We start from the raw sequence: 19,184 nt of genomic DNA, 5'->3' as shown, positions 1-19,184 counted from the left end.
CCGCAGCTGCTGTGCCAGGTCAGCGTGGCTGGCCCAGCACACCAGGCCCAGCCACCCTTCCTTCCACCTCTCCCTGGAGTCCCTGCTGCCACTGGCCGGCCTACAAGGGTCCTGTTCCCAGATGGAGGAGGACCATTCCCCAAGCTAGGGCAGACATGTACTGTCCTACTGCTCCGCTAAATTTTCCAAGAAGAAATTCACTATGAGCCTCTGTGCCAGCCTGCCAAGGAACCTTCCCATGACTGATGGACACACCACACAGTCCTTTCCTGCTGTGGGGTGTTTTCAAATAGCCGTGCTTTGCCACCTTGCTCGCTGGGACACCAGAATTCCGAGGGACCCAGCTCTGAGCTCAGGGGCATCACAACCTGTCACGTATTGAAACGGGGACAGAATTTGGAGCCCGGAACCCATGGTCATCTGCTTCCTCACAGCTCAGCTAACTGCCTGAGTTCAAGGACTCTTCCAGACCGGATCTGTTTCACGAGCAAGTTGCTTGGCTTTCCTAGATGTCATGCCATCTGCAGACCTGAATCTTGCTGGGTTTGCTTTCAGGAACTTCTCTCTCCTTCTACATTCTCAGGGCTGCCATTGAGCCTCAAAAAAAACACTCTTAATACAAAATGTCTCTGTTTCTGAGAATCCACGTTCGAGGCAGCAGCCAGATGCTCCCCCTTTATTCCTTCCCCCCCAAATTAAGTCTTAACAGTTACATGGACAGCCACACGCAACGGTCATTTCAAAACACATCCACAGATGCTTTGCTACAAATGAGGGATCTGGTCCTCCTCCCCTGAGCGTGGGCTGTACTTAGCGATTCGTTTCTAATGAATAGAACATGGTAACGACGACAGTATGACTTCTGGGAGCAGGTTACACAATGCACGGCAGCTTCCGTCTCACGGGTCACCTCATTTGGGGCAAGCTGACGTTCAAGCAGCCCACGGAGGAGCCCTCGTGGTGAGGGTCTCCTGCCCACGGCCATGTGAGGGAGCCGTCTTGCTTCAGCCCCGGTCAAGCCTTCAGATGAGTGCAGCCTCTGGAGAAATTGAACCAGAACCAGCAAGCTAAGCTGCTTCCGGATTCCCAGCCTTCCGAAAGCATGTGACCTGATAAACGCATGTGGTCCCGAGCCACTGTTTGGGGGCCATTTGTTACACAGTGGTAGATGATTAAGACAACTTTTATGCCAATACCCCATCCACCAAACTAGGTTCCTTACTGCTTCGGCACTGCTTTTTAGCCTGATCCTAGACAAAGCTGCAGTTTCTCAGACGCTGGGTACCCCCTTTCCCACCTTGGAGAGCTGGGCTGGACAACTGAGGAACATACTGTGATCACTCCCTCAGCTTTCTCCCTACGGCTCCCAGAGCCTGACACTGATAGTCAGCGGGTCCCCGCTTTCTCTCGTCTGGGCCCTGACCTGGCCCCTCTTCTTACTCCAGCCACCCAGGTGCCCCCATGCAGGCTACCCTCTTCTGAAAGTGAATGTCCACCCAAATGGCCCCAAGCCCCCAGCCTTCCTGGCCCTACCTGTCCCGCTTTTCTGGGAGGCCTGTGATGGAGGTGTGTGGGCACCAGTGAGGCTTTCCCCTGCAGCTTGAGGAAACCCATCAGCTGCAGCTGGAGCATGGGTAGCACGATGGAGGAAGCTGGGAAGGTCCCTGGATGATCATTTCTTGGTCCTAGAATGCGTGCCTTGGAGCTGAGAAGGGGGAGTTGGCAGGAGGCAGCAAGAGGAGGGGGTGAGGGCCAGCCCCTCACCTTTTTTTCTTGTCCAGGAGCTGGGGTCAGTCTGGAGGGTGGCCTCCCACTGCTGATGCCTTGAACGGCTCACCGTCACCCTGGCCCAGCCCTCTGGGCTCCCAGCTGCAGCTGCTTTGGCACACGGTCCTCTGGCTCCAACTTGCCCTCAGCCAGTGCCCCCCGGCACCCCCACCCCCAGCACCAGACCGAAGAAGACAGCTTTATAAAGTAATTTGTGCTGAGAACCTTCTTCCACTCTCCACCAAGATGGGACTGTCCAATACGTACCCATTGTGTATGGAAAAGGACCACCCCCCCTCCCCCACCACCGAGTCTCATCCACCCGGGATTAATCCAGAAAAGGTGAAGTCCATAAATGTTGTACACCCCTTCCCTTTGCTTCTGTGGTCCCGTTTACTTTCTGCAGTGGAGCCTGGCTCAGGGACCTCAGCAGCAGCCTTGATGGTGACTGTGGCCCCAAGGCTGCTAGAAGAGGAACGCTTAACCCCTCGTCTTCCTGTGTGATACTGCAGAGCTTCCGGTGGCTATGAGGACATCACTTAATGGCAGCCCGGGGCCCCTACCCCCAAAATTAGCCTCTAGACTCGAGGCTCCCCAGAGCAGGGGCCCTTCTGTCGGAGCAGGCCCCGTGCCCCCAGGGAGGTGCTCCCTGGTGGCATCTGCAGGACAGGATCTGGTTTACAAGTGACACCTGAATGCCCCAGTCATCCTGGATGACAGCTTTATGCGAGCGGGGAACACAGGATGAGCAGGGAGTGAAAGGGTCTGTTTGGGGTCAGTCTGCATCTGCTGCCCAGCATTTACAGCTCGTGAACCTTAAGGATCAAGTTCCCCTGGAGTGATTAATAGGGACAACCAGATTCCTGCTGGGAAAGGACTTCCAGTCCCTAGGGGGGCGCCTGAGCCTAATCAAACTGGCTCCCTGCTGGAGGGAAGCATCTAGGATCACTGGCTCCCGTCACCTTGACAGTGGTAGCACGGGAGGCCTGGCTGCAGTGACTGGCTCTGGGGTCTCTCGAGTGCCAACCCCATGGCGGTCCTTTCGGCGGCTGACAAGCCCTTTGCGCCCCCTCTGACACCGCACACCCCGCAGCAAGGGGGTGTGACGTGCTCTGTGCTGTGCGAATGGTGGCCCCCAAAGGTACCGTGTGCTCATCCCTGGCACCTGTGTTACCTCGTACAATAACTGCTCTACTGGTGTGATTAAGAATCTGGAGATGCAGAGAACGTTCTGGATTATCTCAGTGCTACAAAGTGTCCTCATCTGATAGGCAGAGGAAGACGATCCACACCGAGAGGGGGAGACGTGGAGGCAGAGACTGGAGCGCCACGGTCACAAGTCAAGGAACGCCGGGGGCCGCTGGATGCCCGGAGAGGTGAGGGACGGCTTGTGCCCTAGAGCCTCCGGAAGGGGGGCCACTCTGGTGACGCGCTGATTCGGGCCCAGTGAAACGGATTGCGGACGTGGGCCCCCAGAAATGCGTGAGAATGCAGTTCTGTTGTTTTCGTGGCAGCTGGTCACGGCGGCCACAGGAGACTAACGCGCCCCGCCGCCCTGCCAGCATTGCCCCCATGCAAAGGGGAGTGGGTCCATCGGCTCCTGAATGGATGAGAAGCAGGACAACGGGAGGGGCAAGTCCCCTGGGGCCCCTGCGAGGACACTGGGGAGGACACGTGTACAGCCGACACTTGTCGACGAGGCCGAGGAGGGAAAAAAGAGACTCTGGATCTTTTTTCAGTGTGTTTGTTGAATCTGGGAAGCTGAAGGGGAAGGTTCCGAGGGCTTCAAGGCTAACGAAAAAAAAAAAGGCCATTTCCCCTCTGTTTACTTTAAATGTCAGAACCTGAAATCAGCTTTCTCCTGGGAATGAAATGCACGGAGCTTCTGGATCCTGTTAGAGCCAAGAAGCTGGCTGCCCGTGTGCCCTTGGGTCCAAGCAGAGAGCCGTTGCTGTTCTCAGCCCTGCTTTCCCGCTCAGCAGGGCCCCGCACTACCAGGGGAGGGCCCGGGGACCTGAATACTAGACCCCACAAGGCCCCGTGGCCGGAGGGAGGAGGAGACAAGCCAGCCCCCACCTCCCACACGCTGGTGACAAGGCACTGCATGTGTCCTTTGCTCCAACCAGCCCAAAGGGGTTCCTGCCGCAGTGGAGGGACGTGGGCTTTGGTGACAGGGCCCGGAGCTCAGATCACACCCCTTTAACTTTACTGCTGTGGAAACGGGGCCAAGTTACTTTATTTCCCGGAACCTCAGTGTCTTCTTCTTGGGAACGGAGCGGAAAGGGTAATTATGTAAAGGGGTGGCATATTGTGGGGACCCTCAGAAAGTGGGGGGTTCGGTGAGTGTCCCAAGAGGGCAAATGGCATCTCCAGGGGGGACCCCGTGCCAGCGATGAAGATGAGACCTGAAGGTACGGGTGGGGTTCCAAAGGCTGCCAGACCGTGCGTTTGGTACCTTTCTTCTAATTCCGGCTCCTCTTCCAGCTGGCCACATAACCTTGTTCCCGGCAACTGCCGCTCTGAGCCCACATCTTCTGTGTTAAATGCACACCAATGTCTCGGCTTTACCCCAGTGTTGGCCCCCAGTACTCGTGGGACGGTAACACCTGCAAAGGAATCTCTTAAGAGTGCACGGTGCTCTCTGTGCCGAAGGAAGAAACGGACTCTCCCCTCGGATCTGGGGTGGCTAAGGCATCAGAAGTGGGGAGACAGGGGGAAGGGGAGGCGGTCAGAAGTCAGGACCAAGGCGGGTGCCTGGGAAGGAGGCAGAAAGTAAATCAGTCTCTGTGTGTGTCGCCTCCTGCCACGTAATGCTCCAATCTGCTTGAGTATTTTCACTGCCATCTGTCAGCAGCTCGAAAATATATGGCCTTATTCTGTCCCGTTCCCTGTGTTTACATCTGGTTTGCAAGATTTAGCTGGGAGGTAAATCATAGGGGGAGGTTGCGAGCAGCAGCGCCCGATGGTCCTCACAAACAGCATTTTGTGCTCAGCTTTCGCTTCTCATATTTCCATTTAAAAAATGCGAACAGAGCCCTTCCCATCCACCCAGAACTTGACGGTATTATCTTATTCGAACCTCACTTTATGCCTATGAAAGTAGGCATTAGGCCCGTCTGGCAGGTGAACCTCACAGAGTGGATCAGGACTTCCTGGTGGCAAAGGACAGCGACCACAACTCACCCAGCGCCTGAGTGCCAGGGGTTTGGAAGGCTCTGACTGGCCGGGTGTGGATGGTGAGCCCAGTCCTACAGCTGGGGCCGGTCAGATCCTAGAAACCCAAGAGCTGAGAATGGGGGTGTTACATCTTACAAGAGGCTCAACAAGGTACTGCTGGAAGAGAGTCTTAAAAATAGCGGCCACCTGGGGCGCCTGGGTGGCTCAGTTGGTTAAGTGTCTGACTCTCGATTTCTACTCAGGTCATGATCTCGCGGTTCTTGAGTTCAAATCCTGCATTGGGCTCTGCGGTGACAGGAACCTGCTTGGGATTCTCTCTCTGCCCCTGCCCTGCCTGCTCTCTCAAAATAAAAAAAAATTTTCAAATAAAAAATAAAAATAAATAGGGGCCATCTGTTAGAGACCCAGGTGAAGTAGCCTGCCCAGTGTTACACAGGGGCACAGTCCAGACTTTCACCTAGAGCTGGCTGGTTTCAAAGCTGTGCCTTGCCATTCTTGAGTGGGTCTCTCGGCCCCAACTACACGTTAGAATCAGGGCAGGAAGTGAGTTAAAACAAACACTGAGACCTGGGCCCCACCCCTTGAACAAAGAAATGAGTGGCTTTGGGATGGGGGCGGGGCATCAGTATTTCTCAAAAGCCAGTGACTGTATCACGTATCACGCATCACCAAAGTCAAGGACCGGCAGATTAGGATCCCCCTTCCCCTCCCAGACCGTATGCTATAGGGCATTCAATGTTACAAGTGTGGTCACTGTACCCAGAACCCAGACAAGCCGGGTGACTTTGAGGGATAATGAGCAGGTGCCTGGGAGACCCGGTATGTGACCTAGTGCAGTCTGGCCTTGAAGCCGATGCAGGCTTCTCATCCGAAGCTGGGCGGGCACACGGGCTCCCTCTTCTCACCTTGAGCATCCTTAGCTGTAGCGTGTAAATTACTTTAGCAATTGCCTAGTTGGCAATGCACACTTCAGGAGAGTGAGAGATGTCTCGGCCCCGGGGCGAGTGGTGCTCCTCCCTCCCGCCTGCTGAGGGAGCCCAGCCAGGACTGCGGCGCTGGGAAGACACCAGGCAGCTGGGCTGCTCTTGGGGCTCCAGGCCACCCGTGTCACCCACCCCTCTTTAAAAGGAAAAAAAAAAAAATCAAGATGTAGCTACTGAGGGACCTGCTTCCTCCCCTGTGCATCCGCCTCTTCCTTACAAACCCTTCTTCCTCACCTGCCCCCCCCCCCCGCCCCCGCCCCACCACAACAGACTTGACCACTTCACTCTGGTTTTCGGCAAGATCCTTTATTTATCTCCTGTTCCCCAACCATGTGACATGAGTTCAGGTAGCCGGGTACCTGCGTGGGCTGTTGGCTTTGTAAACGTAGAGCAGTCAGTATGTATAGAAATCATGCACCTCGGTGATTCCGGAACAAGATACTTAATGAGTAAAAAGACTTCAGGTGTGTTCGAAATGTCTGCCCTGTCCCGCGTTCTGATCACTGAAAAATGTCTGTATAGAAAGTTTACCCAAATAGAGACAGGTTTTCTTCGCTCGTGTGCCAGTAACGGCTACTGCGTTTCGGTTCACGGTTCCTCCTGATGGCTGTTCCTCGCAGGCGCTGCCGGTTTCCGTTCAGACACGGCCCCGGCCCTGTCCGCGGGACAAACTGCATGTTCCACACGGCCCCACGGCTTTATAAATCGGACACTGCTCATAACGCACTATTCAAAAAAGGCGTCTCGAGTATGGCCGCAGGCTACTCTTGCACACGTCGGCTAACAGGAGGACGTTTCTAGAATCAGTGCCTCAAACTGGCCATGTCCTTCACAGGCGACCAAGAGGCCAGCACTGTGACTGTGGGTCTTTCGGGTTCGTGGGTCTTCCCGGTGGCCTCTCTCTCACACACACACACTGGCCTGGGTCGCTGTCGCTCGGCATGCACCCGTGCGGTGACAGGGACACGGGGCCGATGCCTCCACCGTCTTGGAGTCCGGCGCTGGAACATTTATGTACAGACGGATAAATGGAAACACTCATAGGCAACAGAACTCCAAAGCAGAACGGACACTTTTTGGTCGGATCTATGATTCCAGTTTTGCCAGAGGAAGGTGGTTCCTGGAATGTCACTTGCACGAGCAAGGTCTCACCGCACACCCCCCAGCTCCTACCAGCCAACCTGGCCGGTTGACGTCTTGACGTTCGTCACCGTGGACTCGAAACAGCTGCACAGGGAATTTTCCAGGCCCGGTTTGGCAGTAGGGCTTCGGTAGGCAGTGAGGTAAGTGGATCACACGACCCGCAGCTGATCCGTGGGAGCCCCGACTTGGCTGCCGGGGACACTAGCCCCAGCTCTGCAGGGAAGCCGTGTTTACGGAAAAGCCGCCAGTCCCACCAGCCGGACGCTCCCTGCCGTCAGGGGCCTGACAGGGTTTGGAGTGAGGTGAGCGACAGCGACAGGGTCCCGCTGGGGCCCGGCCGCCACGCGCCGCCCCTGACCGGGTCCACCCTGCCCGGGAAGCCGGCTGGGCGTGGGGGCTGCACGCTCTCCCGGCCGCCGGCCCGGCGTGGCCGAAGGATCCCCTGTGTGGCCGTGACAGCAACAGAGGCCAAGGTCTCTAGCGCTCTGGTGTGCAGTGTTTTGGTCGAGTTTTGTTTTTGTTTTTCTCTTAAGATGACCACAAGAAGTTTCACGTTATTACATTCAGACAGATAACCGTTTGCTTACGCTGTTTCAGAGCACTGGGAAAACCGAGCAGCGATACGGCAAGGACAGGGGCACTGAGCCTCCGGCCCCGGAGCAAAGTAATGCGCTATTAGGCAGGAAGGAGTCGCGGGAGCAAATGACTGGAAGGAAAAAAAAAAAAAACAAATCTAAGGAAATACAAGCCAAAAATTTCCCATTTACAATAATCAAAGGAAAGAGGGACCCAACGTGATCTCAAAATCCCAAGTAAGGACTTTCCGTCGAGGCAGGCTTCTGAGCATGGAATCCCAGCACGGGTTGGGGGCTGGACCGGACCCCAGCCTGCCCAGGCTGACCCGCGGCCGCTCTCGCCGACTCCAGCACGGGGACTGTTCTCATCGTCCTGGAGCAAAGATGAAATCCAGAGCCTGCCGTTCGGCCGCTGCCACGTTGGGGTGCCACAAATCCACCATGAAAACCACCCGCGGGCCATCCTCTGCCGAACCTGGGGAGGGGAGGGCACGAGAGAGGAGAGGTCTGAACCGTCCCGGAGCCAGGAGCCGCGCAGCGCGGGACCGCACACAGTGAGCTTGCGGGCAGGGACCCATCCTGTCCCTTGGCATAGGCGGGAAGATCACCTCCTTTCTCAACAAGGACTCTAGCACGGCTCCATAAGGCTCTAGGCAGAGCGTATAAAGGGAAGCGGGCACAGGGAGGTAGGGGTGAGTACGAGGTAGGTGGAGCACAGAGGACTTTTAGGGCAGCGAGGCTATTCTGTGGGATCCTGTCACGGTGGATACATGTCACCATACATCTGGCAGAACCCACAGGACGTGTGACAGGAAGAGCGAACCCTAACGGAGACTGGAGAGTCTGATTAATAACAATGTGTCGGGGCGCCTGGGTGGCTCAGTCGGCTGAGCATCCGACTTTGGCTCAGGTCATGATCTCGCGGTCTGTGAGTTCAAACCCCGCGTCAGGCTCTGTGCTGACAGCTCAGAGCCTGGAGCCTGCTTCAGATTCTGTGTCTCCGTCTCTCTCTGCCCCTCCCCCGCTCATGCTTTGTGTCTCTCTCTGTCAGAAATATCCATTAAAAAAGATAATAATAATAACGTGTCAATATCGGCTCATCAGTTAGGACACACGTGCCACACGAATGCAAGAGGGTAACAAGAGGGGACACTGCGTGGGGATGGTGTGCGCTTTCTGCTCAGTTCTTCTGGAAACCTAAAACCGTGCTAAAAACACGCGCCTCTAACTAAAACCACCCCCACCACCACCGCGGGCACTCACCCTCGTGGAATGCAGTGTGCAGGAAAGAATCATCAAAGAGGAGGCAGCGTCCTTCCGCCCAACACTGGGGCTCTCCCCCCACCACCAGCTCGCAGCCACTGGGAGTTTTGAGACCTTTGGGGCAAAAGGAGAGAAGAGACAATGAAGGCGGGTGGGATCGGGGATGGCCTGTTCTGGGGTGAGCTCTCCATTCCAAAGCACTGGGCCTTCTGCCTCACCCCTCGGGGCCCTCTTTGGGGGTGTGGGGGGAGGGGGTACTTCGACCGGGCAAATACAGGCTGCGTACCCCGAGCGTCACTCCCTGGAGGCACGCATTCCTCCACTGGCTTAATGGGTCTGGGGTCATGGGCTTCTCGGTCAAGGCTCTGCACCGCACTTGTGAGACCCCCGAAGCCCATCTGTGGGACCCCCCGTTAATCGAGGGAGGCCAGGCTCATAGCCCGCCGTGTCCTGGAACTCTGTTTACTACAGCCCTGTCTCTAGGGCTGTTTTGGCAGAGTTGAAACAGTGTCCTCCTCTTTGGGTTCCGAGCTTTAGATGCATTTTGGGGCCTGAGGATAGCACGTTCTTCGTCTTAGTTCCTCCAGCCTCCCTCCGAGAAACTGGAGGTCACCCCTAAGGAAACGCCTGAGCTCCAAGAAGAAAGAGGCCCACACCTTCGTAAAGGGCCATATGCGCCCAACTGCACGCGGCCAGTGCCCAGCTCGGTGCGTAACCCCAGAAAGGGGGCCTGGCTGAAATGCCGCCGTGCGCGCACTTTCACATCCGAGGGTCTCAGGAAACACTTGGCCCCTGTCGGTGCACGGGTGTCTGTCAATGAAGGCACCACCACATCCATCTACGATTCATGAGAGGCGGTGTCGGCCCTACGGCTCTCAAGGATGATTTGGGAGGAAACCGGCAGAGGGGGTGGGATCGTGGTGTTCCGGTCTGTCTTCGGTGACTACCGGGACAGCCGTGGCCCAGAACCAATTGGCACCCCCTCCAATTTAGTCTTCAGGACAAGCATGAAAAGAGTTCTCTCTAACGGAGCATTTTAACTCACCCCTTAAACCAGGAATGGATGGCTGGAAACACAGGTAGAGTAGGAAGTCACACAAAGAGGCTGCATGGGGGAGTGACAAGGACATGGGACCTGAGGCCAGATGACTGGCTCTGACCCCTATGTGCTGTAGGACTTCGGGCAAGTCACTGAACCTCTCTGAGCCAGGGCCTTGTCATCTGTGAAGGGGAACGTCAACACACTTGCCTGCAGGGCCACATGACCAAGAATGTAATGCCTAGCTGGGCGCAGGTCCGGGCTAAGTCAGCACTTACAGACATCACCTCACCCATTTTCCAGACGGAGCCACCGAGGTTCAGAGAAGGTCAGTGACCTGCCGGAAGTTGCAGCGCAAGTCCTTGCGGGACCTGGGATTTCAATCCAGATCCTCCTGGCTCCGAAGAACGGGCTCTTGTAACACTGGACTCTGTGGCATAAATACTAGTCACCCATCAGGAGTTGTGGTATGAAAGGGACCCTTCTTGTAGTTACGTTTTGACTACGGATGGGACACTTCATTGAGTGACGGACTCCGGAATCAGGCTCTCCCATCTCCTGCTACTGTTAATGGCTAGGGAGGGGGCGTTAGGGTTGTGATGGGCCCAGATGGAGAGGGCCCTCCAAGCCACATCTCTCCACGGGTGCCCCTCACTGAGGGGACTGGCCGCTCTCTGCAGAGACAGTCCACCCCAGGCCTTCGGAAAGCAGCCCTCCTTCCTCTGGGCCACCGAATGATTCATCTGCAGTCACCACGGTACAAGAGAAAAATGGCCTGGCTTGCTGGCTTGCCAGCCCCCTGCTCACTTTCTTCAGCTTCTCCCCTTCACTCTGGCCCCGCCTTCCGGCGGCCCACCATTCCTGCCTCCTGCCCACAAACCAGCTCGGTTGGCAGAAACGATCGATACTCCCAAGACAGAGTGTTCAGGTGGCTCTCGGGGACAGACACAGGCCCCGCATCCTCCGGCACAGGGTTTGCTGCTTTGTCCCCAGCCACTCAGCGAGGCAGGTCAAGGGCAGAGAGAGGGCTCTGTCCACCACCGGCCCCCCCCTTGAGGATGCTGAACAGGTGGGCAAGGCGAACACCAGCTGGTTCCACCCAGCCGGCCGGCCGAGAGCTCCACAGCGTGCACACGGGAGGCGACAAGAGTCTAAACTGCTTATTTGCTAGTGTGAATGGGCTGAACACCCTCGTGCGTTTTCACCTGCCCTTTCCTGAGGGTTGGCCATGTGCAAGGACAGCAGCCTCCCCAGTAAATCTGCCTAGTTGGCATCAGACGGTGTTTACTGGAGGTCTGCGGCGGTGCGGTCGGGACGTCCCAGCCCTGTGCTATGTGCTGTGTGACACGCTTGGTGACAGCTCGTCCCAGGGCTCTACGTGGGGTCCAGACGGAGTGACGCCACCTCTGGAGGCGGCTCCACGCCGTCCTTGGCAAATGAAGAGACTGGGCGAAGGCGGGGCAGTGGCTGGGGTTTCAGCTGTCGGCGGGGACAGCTCCCCTCACCCGACCCAGACGGAAGGCAGGAAAGGGGACAAAGGTTGGCGAGTCAGGAGCTCCGCCCAGGGACTCCAGGTGCTTCCTGCACTTTAGCCAGGGAAGCTGGCAGAGGCGTGACTGCCAGGGACGTACCCGTCACTCTGCTTCCGACCCTGTTCTCCAGACTCCCTCTCTGGCCACCGACAAGGTCACGTGAGCCTAACACACCTCTGTTTCCTTCCGGGGTGGATGTGAACGTGGGCATGACAGTGGAAAGAAGGAAATGCTGAGCAAACCCGACCGCGGAGCCTGCCCCGGCCGTGGGGGAGCAGCCACAATCCAGCGGGACCTCTTCCAAGGCTGCTGGCTGTCCAAGGGAACATGACACGGCCCAGTTTTGCTGGTGGCGAGAACGAGCTGAGGAGGGAACGACAGGTCCTAACGAGGGCCCGCGTGGGCACGGCTTACACACACGCATCTACTGCGCGGACGCACGAGAGGCATTGTGGCCCCCGGCCCTTGCTACTCAACGCACCTGCCTTGATTCTGTATCAATCCACAAACGCCCCTCCCTACGTGTCACTCGGAAGCTCCTTAAAAACCTACAAAGGCAACCTTCAAACAAGAAGCCAGCACCGCTCCCCACGGCCCACAGCCTCAATTCCGAAGCCCCGCACGGGGGCCCTCCGTGGTTTGCTCCCACCCAAGCGGTCTAACCTCAGCCCGACCGTGGACTCCACAGCAAGCCACGTGGGGGGGGAGTGGGGGAAGGGGGGTGGCTCCTCCACTCCACCCTGGTGGCCCCGTGAGCTCTGACCCGAGTGTGCCCCGGTGTCTTGCACAGTGACTTTACTGAGATGGCTTAGGTGACCGCGTCACCTCCTGGATCAGTCCTTGCCCTCCACCTGCCAATACCTCAACACGTGCCACTTCTAACCCCCAGAGAGCCCCCAGGCAGGTGTTTTTAACCTCCGTTTTCTCCTTGAAAACGGAGGCTCGGAGTTTCGGGGTCCCGGCCAAGATCACTCGGCAGGTGGGGCCCACAGAGCAGAGTCCAAGTGTGCGTGCTTCCAAAACCTGATCATTTCCCACGGTTTCCTGAGGCCCCACGTCTTAGGCAGCCTTTCTTACACTGCCCAACACGTGTTTCGTCACAAAAGGTAGAGCTGCCTCTTCTGCAGCCGCAGAAGAGACTATTTAACCCGGTCAACGATCCTGGGGAGGTAAGTGCCGCCTCCCCATTTTACGGAGGAGGAGACTGAGGCACGGAGGGACTCAGTTACTTGCCCAGAGTCCCACAGCTGCCCACGGAGCCAGGACACCTCCTCTGGCGCACCTCGGCCCTGCCCTTTGCTCTTGAAATATTCAAGGAGTCAACTGTTCGAATCTAGCTGTTTTTCAAAGTGGCGAAGCCCTCTGTCCAAGTCACCTCTTCCTTGGGATCCCCACAGGGGGGAAGGGGAAGCAGAAGGCTCTGGGGGAAGCAGGGCTGGAGGGCCAGGCGTCTGGCTCAGGTGCCCCCGGGCAGCCCCGGGCTTCCTCTGCGGGACACTCATGAACCCCCTGCTCCAGCCTAGGTCGCCCCCCCCCCCCCCACCCCCCACGTGTGCTCTCTCTTCCTCCATTCTGGAGCCAAGGCAGCCCGCGCTGCAGACTTCCCGAAGCTGGACCCTGCGCAGGCTCTGGGCGCGCTCCCCCAGTCTGGGATGCTAACTGGTGGCGCCTTTGCCCCGGTAACCGTCCCATTAGAGACTCGCCAGGAACGGGGCATCATGGGGAAGTGACAACAAGGAGTTGTTGTGAAACCCCCCTAAAGGGTGAGTCCTCGCTCCACATGACTAAAGGCTCCTCTTAGCAGACCCTCAAGGCAACTCTGCAGGGGACGATCTTTTCCCCTCCTCTTTTCTAAATGAGGAAACTGAGGCCCAGAGAGGTGAAGTGACTTGTCCAAAGTAACACAGCTAGCTGCCGGTGGGGCCGGGATGCAAACACACGGCCACGCGGACTCTGACCTTGTTCTCGAAACCACCGCCACGCAAGTTACCGATTTCCCCAGAAGCAGAACAAAATCAGTGTTAACACCAAGCGTGACTTCGCCCTCCATTCGGGAGGCGCTAAGGCATCGTTCGCGGCCTCCCGGATGTCATCATGAATCTCAGCGACTGTTACGACAGCCTTTGGCTCTAGAGATACGCTGTCCAATACGGTAGCCGCTAGCCACGCGGGCCGATTTAAATTCAGATTAAGTGACAAATCCTGCTCCTTGCCTGCACTGGCCACATTTCCAGCCCTCAACAGTCACCCGCTGCTAGTGGCTTCTGTACTTGGACAGCGCAGATGGAGACCATTGCCATCACCACTTCCTTCCCCCCGGACAGAGCTTTCTCTGTATTACCTGTCGGGTAATACCGATCTCAGTCCCTCCTCGGCTCAATCTGTGCTGTGAGACACGTTTACATGCAACTCATCAATCTTTGATGGGACAGTGAAGAATGCGAAAAGGCAACAATTCTGGCTAGCCGAGCTTCTCACGCTGCCTGGGCCGCCGTGATCAGGAGACTCCCCGTCCCTGCAACATACCTAAAATGGCATCGGATGCGTATGTTGGTGGGTCCGTAATGCTCCGTTATCACAGTCCCGGGGCTCAGCACGGAGATGCACGCGTTCCCAAAAACATTGTTCCCAATACAGGTCCGAAGGCTTCCGAGCAAGCGGTACGTCCGTGGGCACTTCCTGCAGTTCCTGGGAACGCAAACCCCCTGATTGACCAAGTAAAAGGTGACCCACTCCCCGCTGGGGGTGCTGTTCATTTTCCATCCTTGCGGAAGGCTGCAGTTTGAGAAAGCCTTGTAGAGCGTCTCAAACTCGCACAGGATGGTCTGGAAGTTCCGTTCCAGCAGCTCCACGTCGTGCTTCTGCGCGTCCCGGGTGAAGTATGGGGGTGGTGGGGAGGTCGGGCAGGAAGAAGACCTCGGGCTTCTGGATGGAGGGCCGGCTGTTGAGGTAGCGGCCCTGCTCGCGGATGCCCTTGTGGATGCGGCCCATGCCGGACCACGAGTACCGCTTGGCGTACTCCTGCAGATTGTGGTAGAGCTTCTGGTTGAGGCCCTCGTTGTGGGCGCAGCGCACGCACTCGGGCGACTGGCAGTACACGTACCCGTTCTGCAGCCCGTTGGCGTCCGCACCCTGCATCAGGGAGTTCACGGACACGTAGGGCCGGGGCTGCTCCCGGCCCACGTGGTAGCAGTACCACACGAACAGGACCAGCAGGCAGGCCACGGTGACCACGGCGGTGGTGTCGCAGTCCCGCACCGACTGGATGCCCGTGGCGATGCAGTCTCGCAGGCCGTCCAGCGACCAGCTCCAGGCCACCAGCCACTCAAGAGACATCTTGGGGGGGGTGCGGGTTGTCGGTGGGGGTGCGAAGCAAGGTCAGGCAGTCAGTCCTCGGGGGTCCCGGGGGCACCCACACCATGCAGCTTAGCACGGGGGGATGGGGCAGGGGCGGGGGGGGGCATGGCGGCCGCTGTTCCTCGGAGCCCACCAAGGGCGGCATCGACAGACGTCTGGGCTCGCCACTCCACTCCCGGCAAAAGTCACTGCACGGAGGCTGGAAGGAGCCGCTTCACGTCACCCTGGCAGGTGGGGTCAGTCACCGTGAAAGGATTTTTTTTAGGACGTCCAAACCTGAGACGGGAGAAGGAAAGTAAACCAGCGTCAATTTTTTGTACCTGGGCAAATCCTCTGAAGTACACAGTCCCGGAGCATCCTGTAAGGTCCCTGCTGGCAGGGGGCACACTTCTCAATCTTGTGTGTCCCCTCCCCCTTTACCACAGCCCCCGGGTCCCAAAGGGCCGGTGGCGCTTAATCTGCATCTAGTACTGTCTGAGAAGTACAGACGCCCGGCCTGTTCTGTGTCATCCTTAGGGGGTGTGATTAGCTCCATCGTACAGATGGGGAAGCTGAGGCCCAGAGAGGTTCACGCAGCCAGGACAGGGACCTCAACCGCTGGCTTCAGCATCAGGTCCATCCATTTTGTTCTGCTCTTTCACAGGAGCTATGTCATAAATGCTTGTTTTCCTTTGGTCTCTGTACCTTTACAGAGCGGCCTGGGTTCCAAAGCATCTTTAAAATGGCAAAAGAGGGGGCGCCTGGATGGCTCAGTCGGTGGAGCACACGACTCTTGATGTTGTGGTCAGGGAGTTCAAGCCCCACGTTGGGTGGAGAGATCACTTAAATAAAGAGTCCTTAAAAATGGCAAAGGACCCATAAATCCCCATTTTACTTTCTTTTTTCATGGCACTTGGGCATTCTTTCTAAATCTCTCTTGCCCTTCGGACACGGGCTGGGCTTACACCGAGCTGGAAGAGGACGCCATCCCCATGGCAGACACAGGGCGTTTCTGTCTACCTGCTTGGGAGGCTCCTCGCTGGTCTCACCCACAGGTTATGAGAGAAGGGATGGGAGAGAAGGAAACAGAAGCCCTCTCGGGTCTCTTTGCCATACATGCCACCAATGGTTAAGGGCCGGTGCCTAGCACCCTGATTATCCTAATAGCCCAAGAGTATGATCAGAGCCCAGCAGTCAGGTTGCCCGTGTCTATCGAACCCCAGCTGTGTCTCCCAGCTGAAACCCTCCGTCCAGGCTGCTTTTTTTCTAATCCAAGAACAGCCAGGTCTGTGAGCTCCTCCAGGCCTAATACATTCCCTCGGCGCCAGGGGCTGAATAAATTCAGAAAAATCGCTTTGTGCTCTACCTTCTCTCTTCTCTCTCTGGGGAATAGAAGGCAACTAAAACAACTCCTTAAAAACTCTAAAAGCCCTCCCCTTTCTCTGGGGACGGCATTTGGCTGGAAAATTCTTGCAAGGTTGGCAGAGAGGCCAAGAACCCAAACTGGGGGTGGGCTGGACCCTGGGTGGGTCATTTGCCCTCCTGCTCAGGTTCCTCATCCCTCAGACCGGGTCATGCTCATCCCCCTGGAGGGAGGTGAATGATGATGACAGCTGTAAGCACTTAGGATGTCACGGCAGGCGTTTACTATGTGCCGACGACTGCTTACACATGTGACACCCCCATGCTGATCAGCCAGCAAGGCAAAGGTGGGGCACTGGGGAAAGGTATCTCAGGACTAGCAACCCTGAAGGCCAATTCTGGACATTCTCACCGCCACACATCTGATTTTTTTTTTTTTTTTTTTCGGTCCCAGACTTGCAAAACTAAAAATGAAAAAGAACAAACCTCAGGTGCTCATATAACTGCCTACTTGCACTTTCCCTGCCTAGGTCGAATTAAGGATCACTTGACTATAAGGTTTCCGAAGTCAAAAAACACACATGCTAAACATTCGGGGCCATTTGTATGTTTCTAGGAAAAATACAAGAGTGGGGAGGCTAGCAGCTCAATTTTCTTTGGCACCCGTTCTCAATTTCTTCCCAGGTGTGGGCCCCACGGGATGAAAACAGACCCCTCCGTGCCCCTGCTTCTGTCCCAGCCATAACTGGCACGTTTCCTCTCAAGGAAAAGGGAAAGAAAATCTGGATGGTTTTCCTCTGTTTTGTTTGCAAGCCTGTCTCCCAAACAGAACCCCAGGGTTCCTGCAATTCAGCAGGAAACTGTCATCTGCGCGATAAACCAGCACTTTTACTAAAAGGATTTCCCCCTTCACTGAGCTAAACCTCTAATTGGAACTTTTAAACTGAGTCTCTCAGGAGAAGAGGCTTTTCTTAAATGAGAAGTGAGATGGTGATAATTTAACAAACACCTGTTACGTGTCAGTTCCCATCAGCCCTGCTAATCACTTAACCCAAGCACAGCGAAGACTTGGAAGACAGGGCGGGTGATGAGGGGATCTCTCCACTGGACATACGGGCCGCTTACCCTCTCCAGAGTCATTCTACACAACATCAGCCATGAGCGCTCCCTGGGCTGAGCTATAAACAAAAGGCAGCAAAAGATCCAGATACCCCGAACCCCGCTTGGGACTCTGTCCTCATAGACAGCACTGAGAGCCGAAGTTAGGACTTGTCTTACCTGCTGCCAGTTACTTTTAGCCAAATTATGCTGGCAGGCCCCTGAGCCCAAAGATGGATTAAAAAGCTCACCGCTGAAATGTGACACTAAAAAAAAAAAAAACCACCAAAAAAAACAACCTTACATTTGCAGGGTGACTGACAGCGTATTAAGCACTGGTTCAAACGTTTGACACTCAACAGGACGCAGGAACAACCCCCAAGGCTCCAGTGGGAAGGGCACGGATTCCCCCTCCCCAGTTCCCAGCTCAGCGACCACAGTGACTTTCAGTTTCCTCACACATCTGTTTCATGTCTGTCCTCGTTAGGGATGGGGACCTGTACTGCAGTCCTGCACTTTAAGAACTCCAGATCTTAAAGGTCAGTCAGCTCTGGGGAACAGGGTCCAAATTCATTGCCAGCTGGTGAGCGAGTCCAATGAAATATAATATAACTTCTGATATGATGAACATCTGGGGGACAGACTCAGCTCTAACCTGGCTAACGCAGTTTACCTTACAACCTAAGTGGTTGCCCTGTGCTAAAGGGCTTCTGGTCACTCCCAGGGTGTGGCCAGGCCACCCCAGAAGCCCCCCAAGGAGGAAAGCAACCCCAAGCAATGTGTGCCATGCAGGTCACTCTCTCTCCACCCAGGACCCACTGAGCTGCCCAGGACCAGCCCTTCCCCATGGGCAACCGGAGACCTCTCCTCCTCACTTTCCGGGCCACCTTTTTCAGCATCCACCCACTCTGGAGAGTGGGGGCAAACGGGGGAGCAGCGGATGGGTTAACACAGATGGTGACCACCAGGAGGTCAGGGGAGGAGGGGGATGGGGCCACGGAAAGGTGACTATTGACTGGAAAAGTGGGCAATCAACTAAAGATTAGGGAAAGTGGCTTATGGTGATAGCTCATGGGACAGGGGAGGAGGGTCACCGCGGGAAATCTGGGAAGTGGGTGACGCTCAGGGCGGGGGGGAGGGGGGAGAGCAGGCTGGGAAAGAGACCGGGGAGGAGGGTCACGAGGAGGAGGGTTGTGGGGGGGGGCGCGGGTAACACCGGGGAAGGCGCCGCTACGGGGCAGGGGCTTCGAGGAGGGTGATGCCCGGCACGCCGCAAACACAGCCAGCCCCGGCAGCGGCGCTAAGCACGTAGCGAACGCGGGGCGGCGGGCCCCTCGGCCCGGCCGGGATGCGGGGCGCGGGAGGGCGCCGGCGTCCGCTAGCATCCCCAGCCGCCGCGCCGCCGCGGGGCGTGGGGACCGCGGGCCTGCAGCCGCCCGTCCCCCGCCTCCTCCCCCGCTCCCCGGGGGGAGGGCGGTGGGCGCCGCGCCGTCCCCCCCGCCTCCCCGCAGCCCCCCGGAGACGCCGCTTACCTGCGCGCGGGCGGCGGGGGCGGACGCTGGGGCCGGGGCGACGCCGTCGCCCGAGGGCGCGGACGCGCAGACGCCCCCTGCCCGCGCCGCGGGGCCACCGCCCGGCCCACGCCGCGGGAGCCCGAGCCGGAGGCGAGCCGGTGCCCCCGCCGGTGCCGACGCCGCGCTGCGCTCCGCGGGGCCGCGCGGACCACAACTCCCACAATGCCGTGCGCTGGGCCGGCGCGGGGAGGGGGCGCGGGCGGGCGCGGGCGCGGGCGCGGGCGGGGCGGGGCCGGCGCGGGGGCGGGGCGGGCGGGGCGGAGCCCGGACCCCCCGGCGCGGGGAGCGCTGGCCAAGCGCGGGGCTACTCGCGCGGCTTTGCGGGGGCCGGGCGC

At 57.5% G+C, this 19,184-nt stretch overlaps 1 protein-coding gene across 1 annotated transcript; it reads right to left on the bottom strand.

Annotated features, from left to right (window-relative positions):
• Positions 1 to 6,214: 6,214 nt before the first annotated feature.
• Positions 6,215 to 18,838, bottom strand: ASPHD2 (aspartate beta-hydroxylase domain containing 2). Its single transcript, XM_030336870.1, is given in 6 exon segments — positions 6,215 to 8,120; positions 8,909 to 9,024; positions 14,009 to 14,364; positions 14,366 to 14,839; positions 14,841 to 15,112; positions 18,808 to 18,838. Coding segments are annotated over 5 exon segments (1,197 nt in total). The 5' UTR covers positions 14,982 to 15,112; positions 18,808 to 18,838; the 3' UTR covers positions 6,215 to 8,010.
• Positions 18,839 to 19,184: the final 346 nt, after the last annotated feature.

The sequence above is a fragment of the Lynx canadensis genome, chromosome D3, assembly GCF_007474595.2.
Source record: "Lynx canadensis isolate LIC74 chromosome D3, mLynCan4.pri.v2, whole genome shotgun sequence".
NCBI classification, from domain to species: domain Eukaryota; kingdom Metazoa; phylum Chordata; class Mammalia; order Carnivora; family Felidae; genus Lynx; species Lynx canadensis.
Note: the sequence above shows the minus strand (reverse complement) of the source record. Positions and strands in the feature narration are given on the sequence as shown.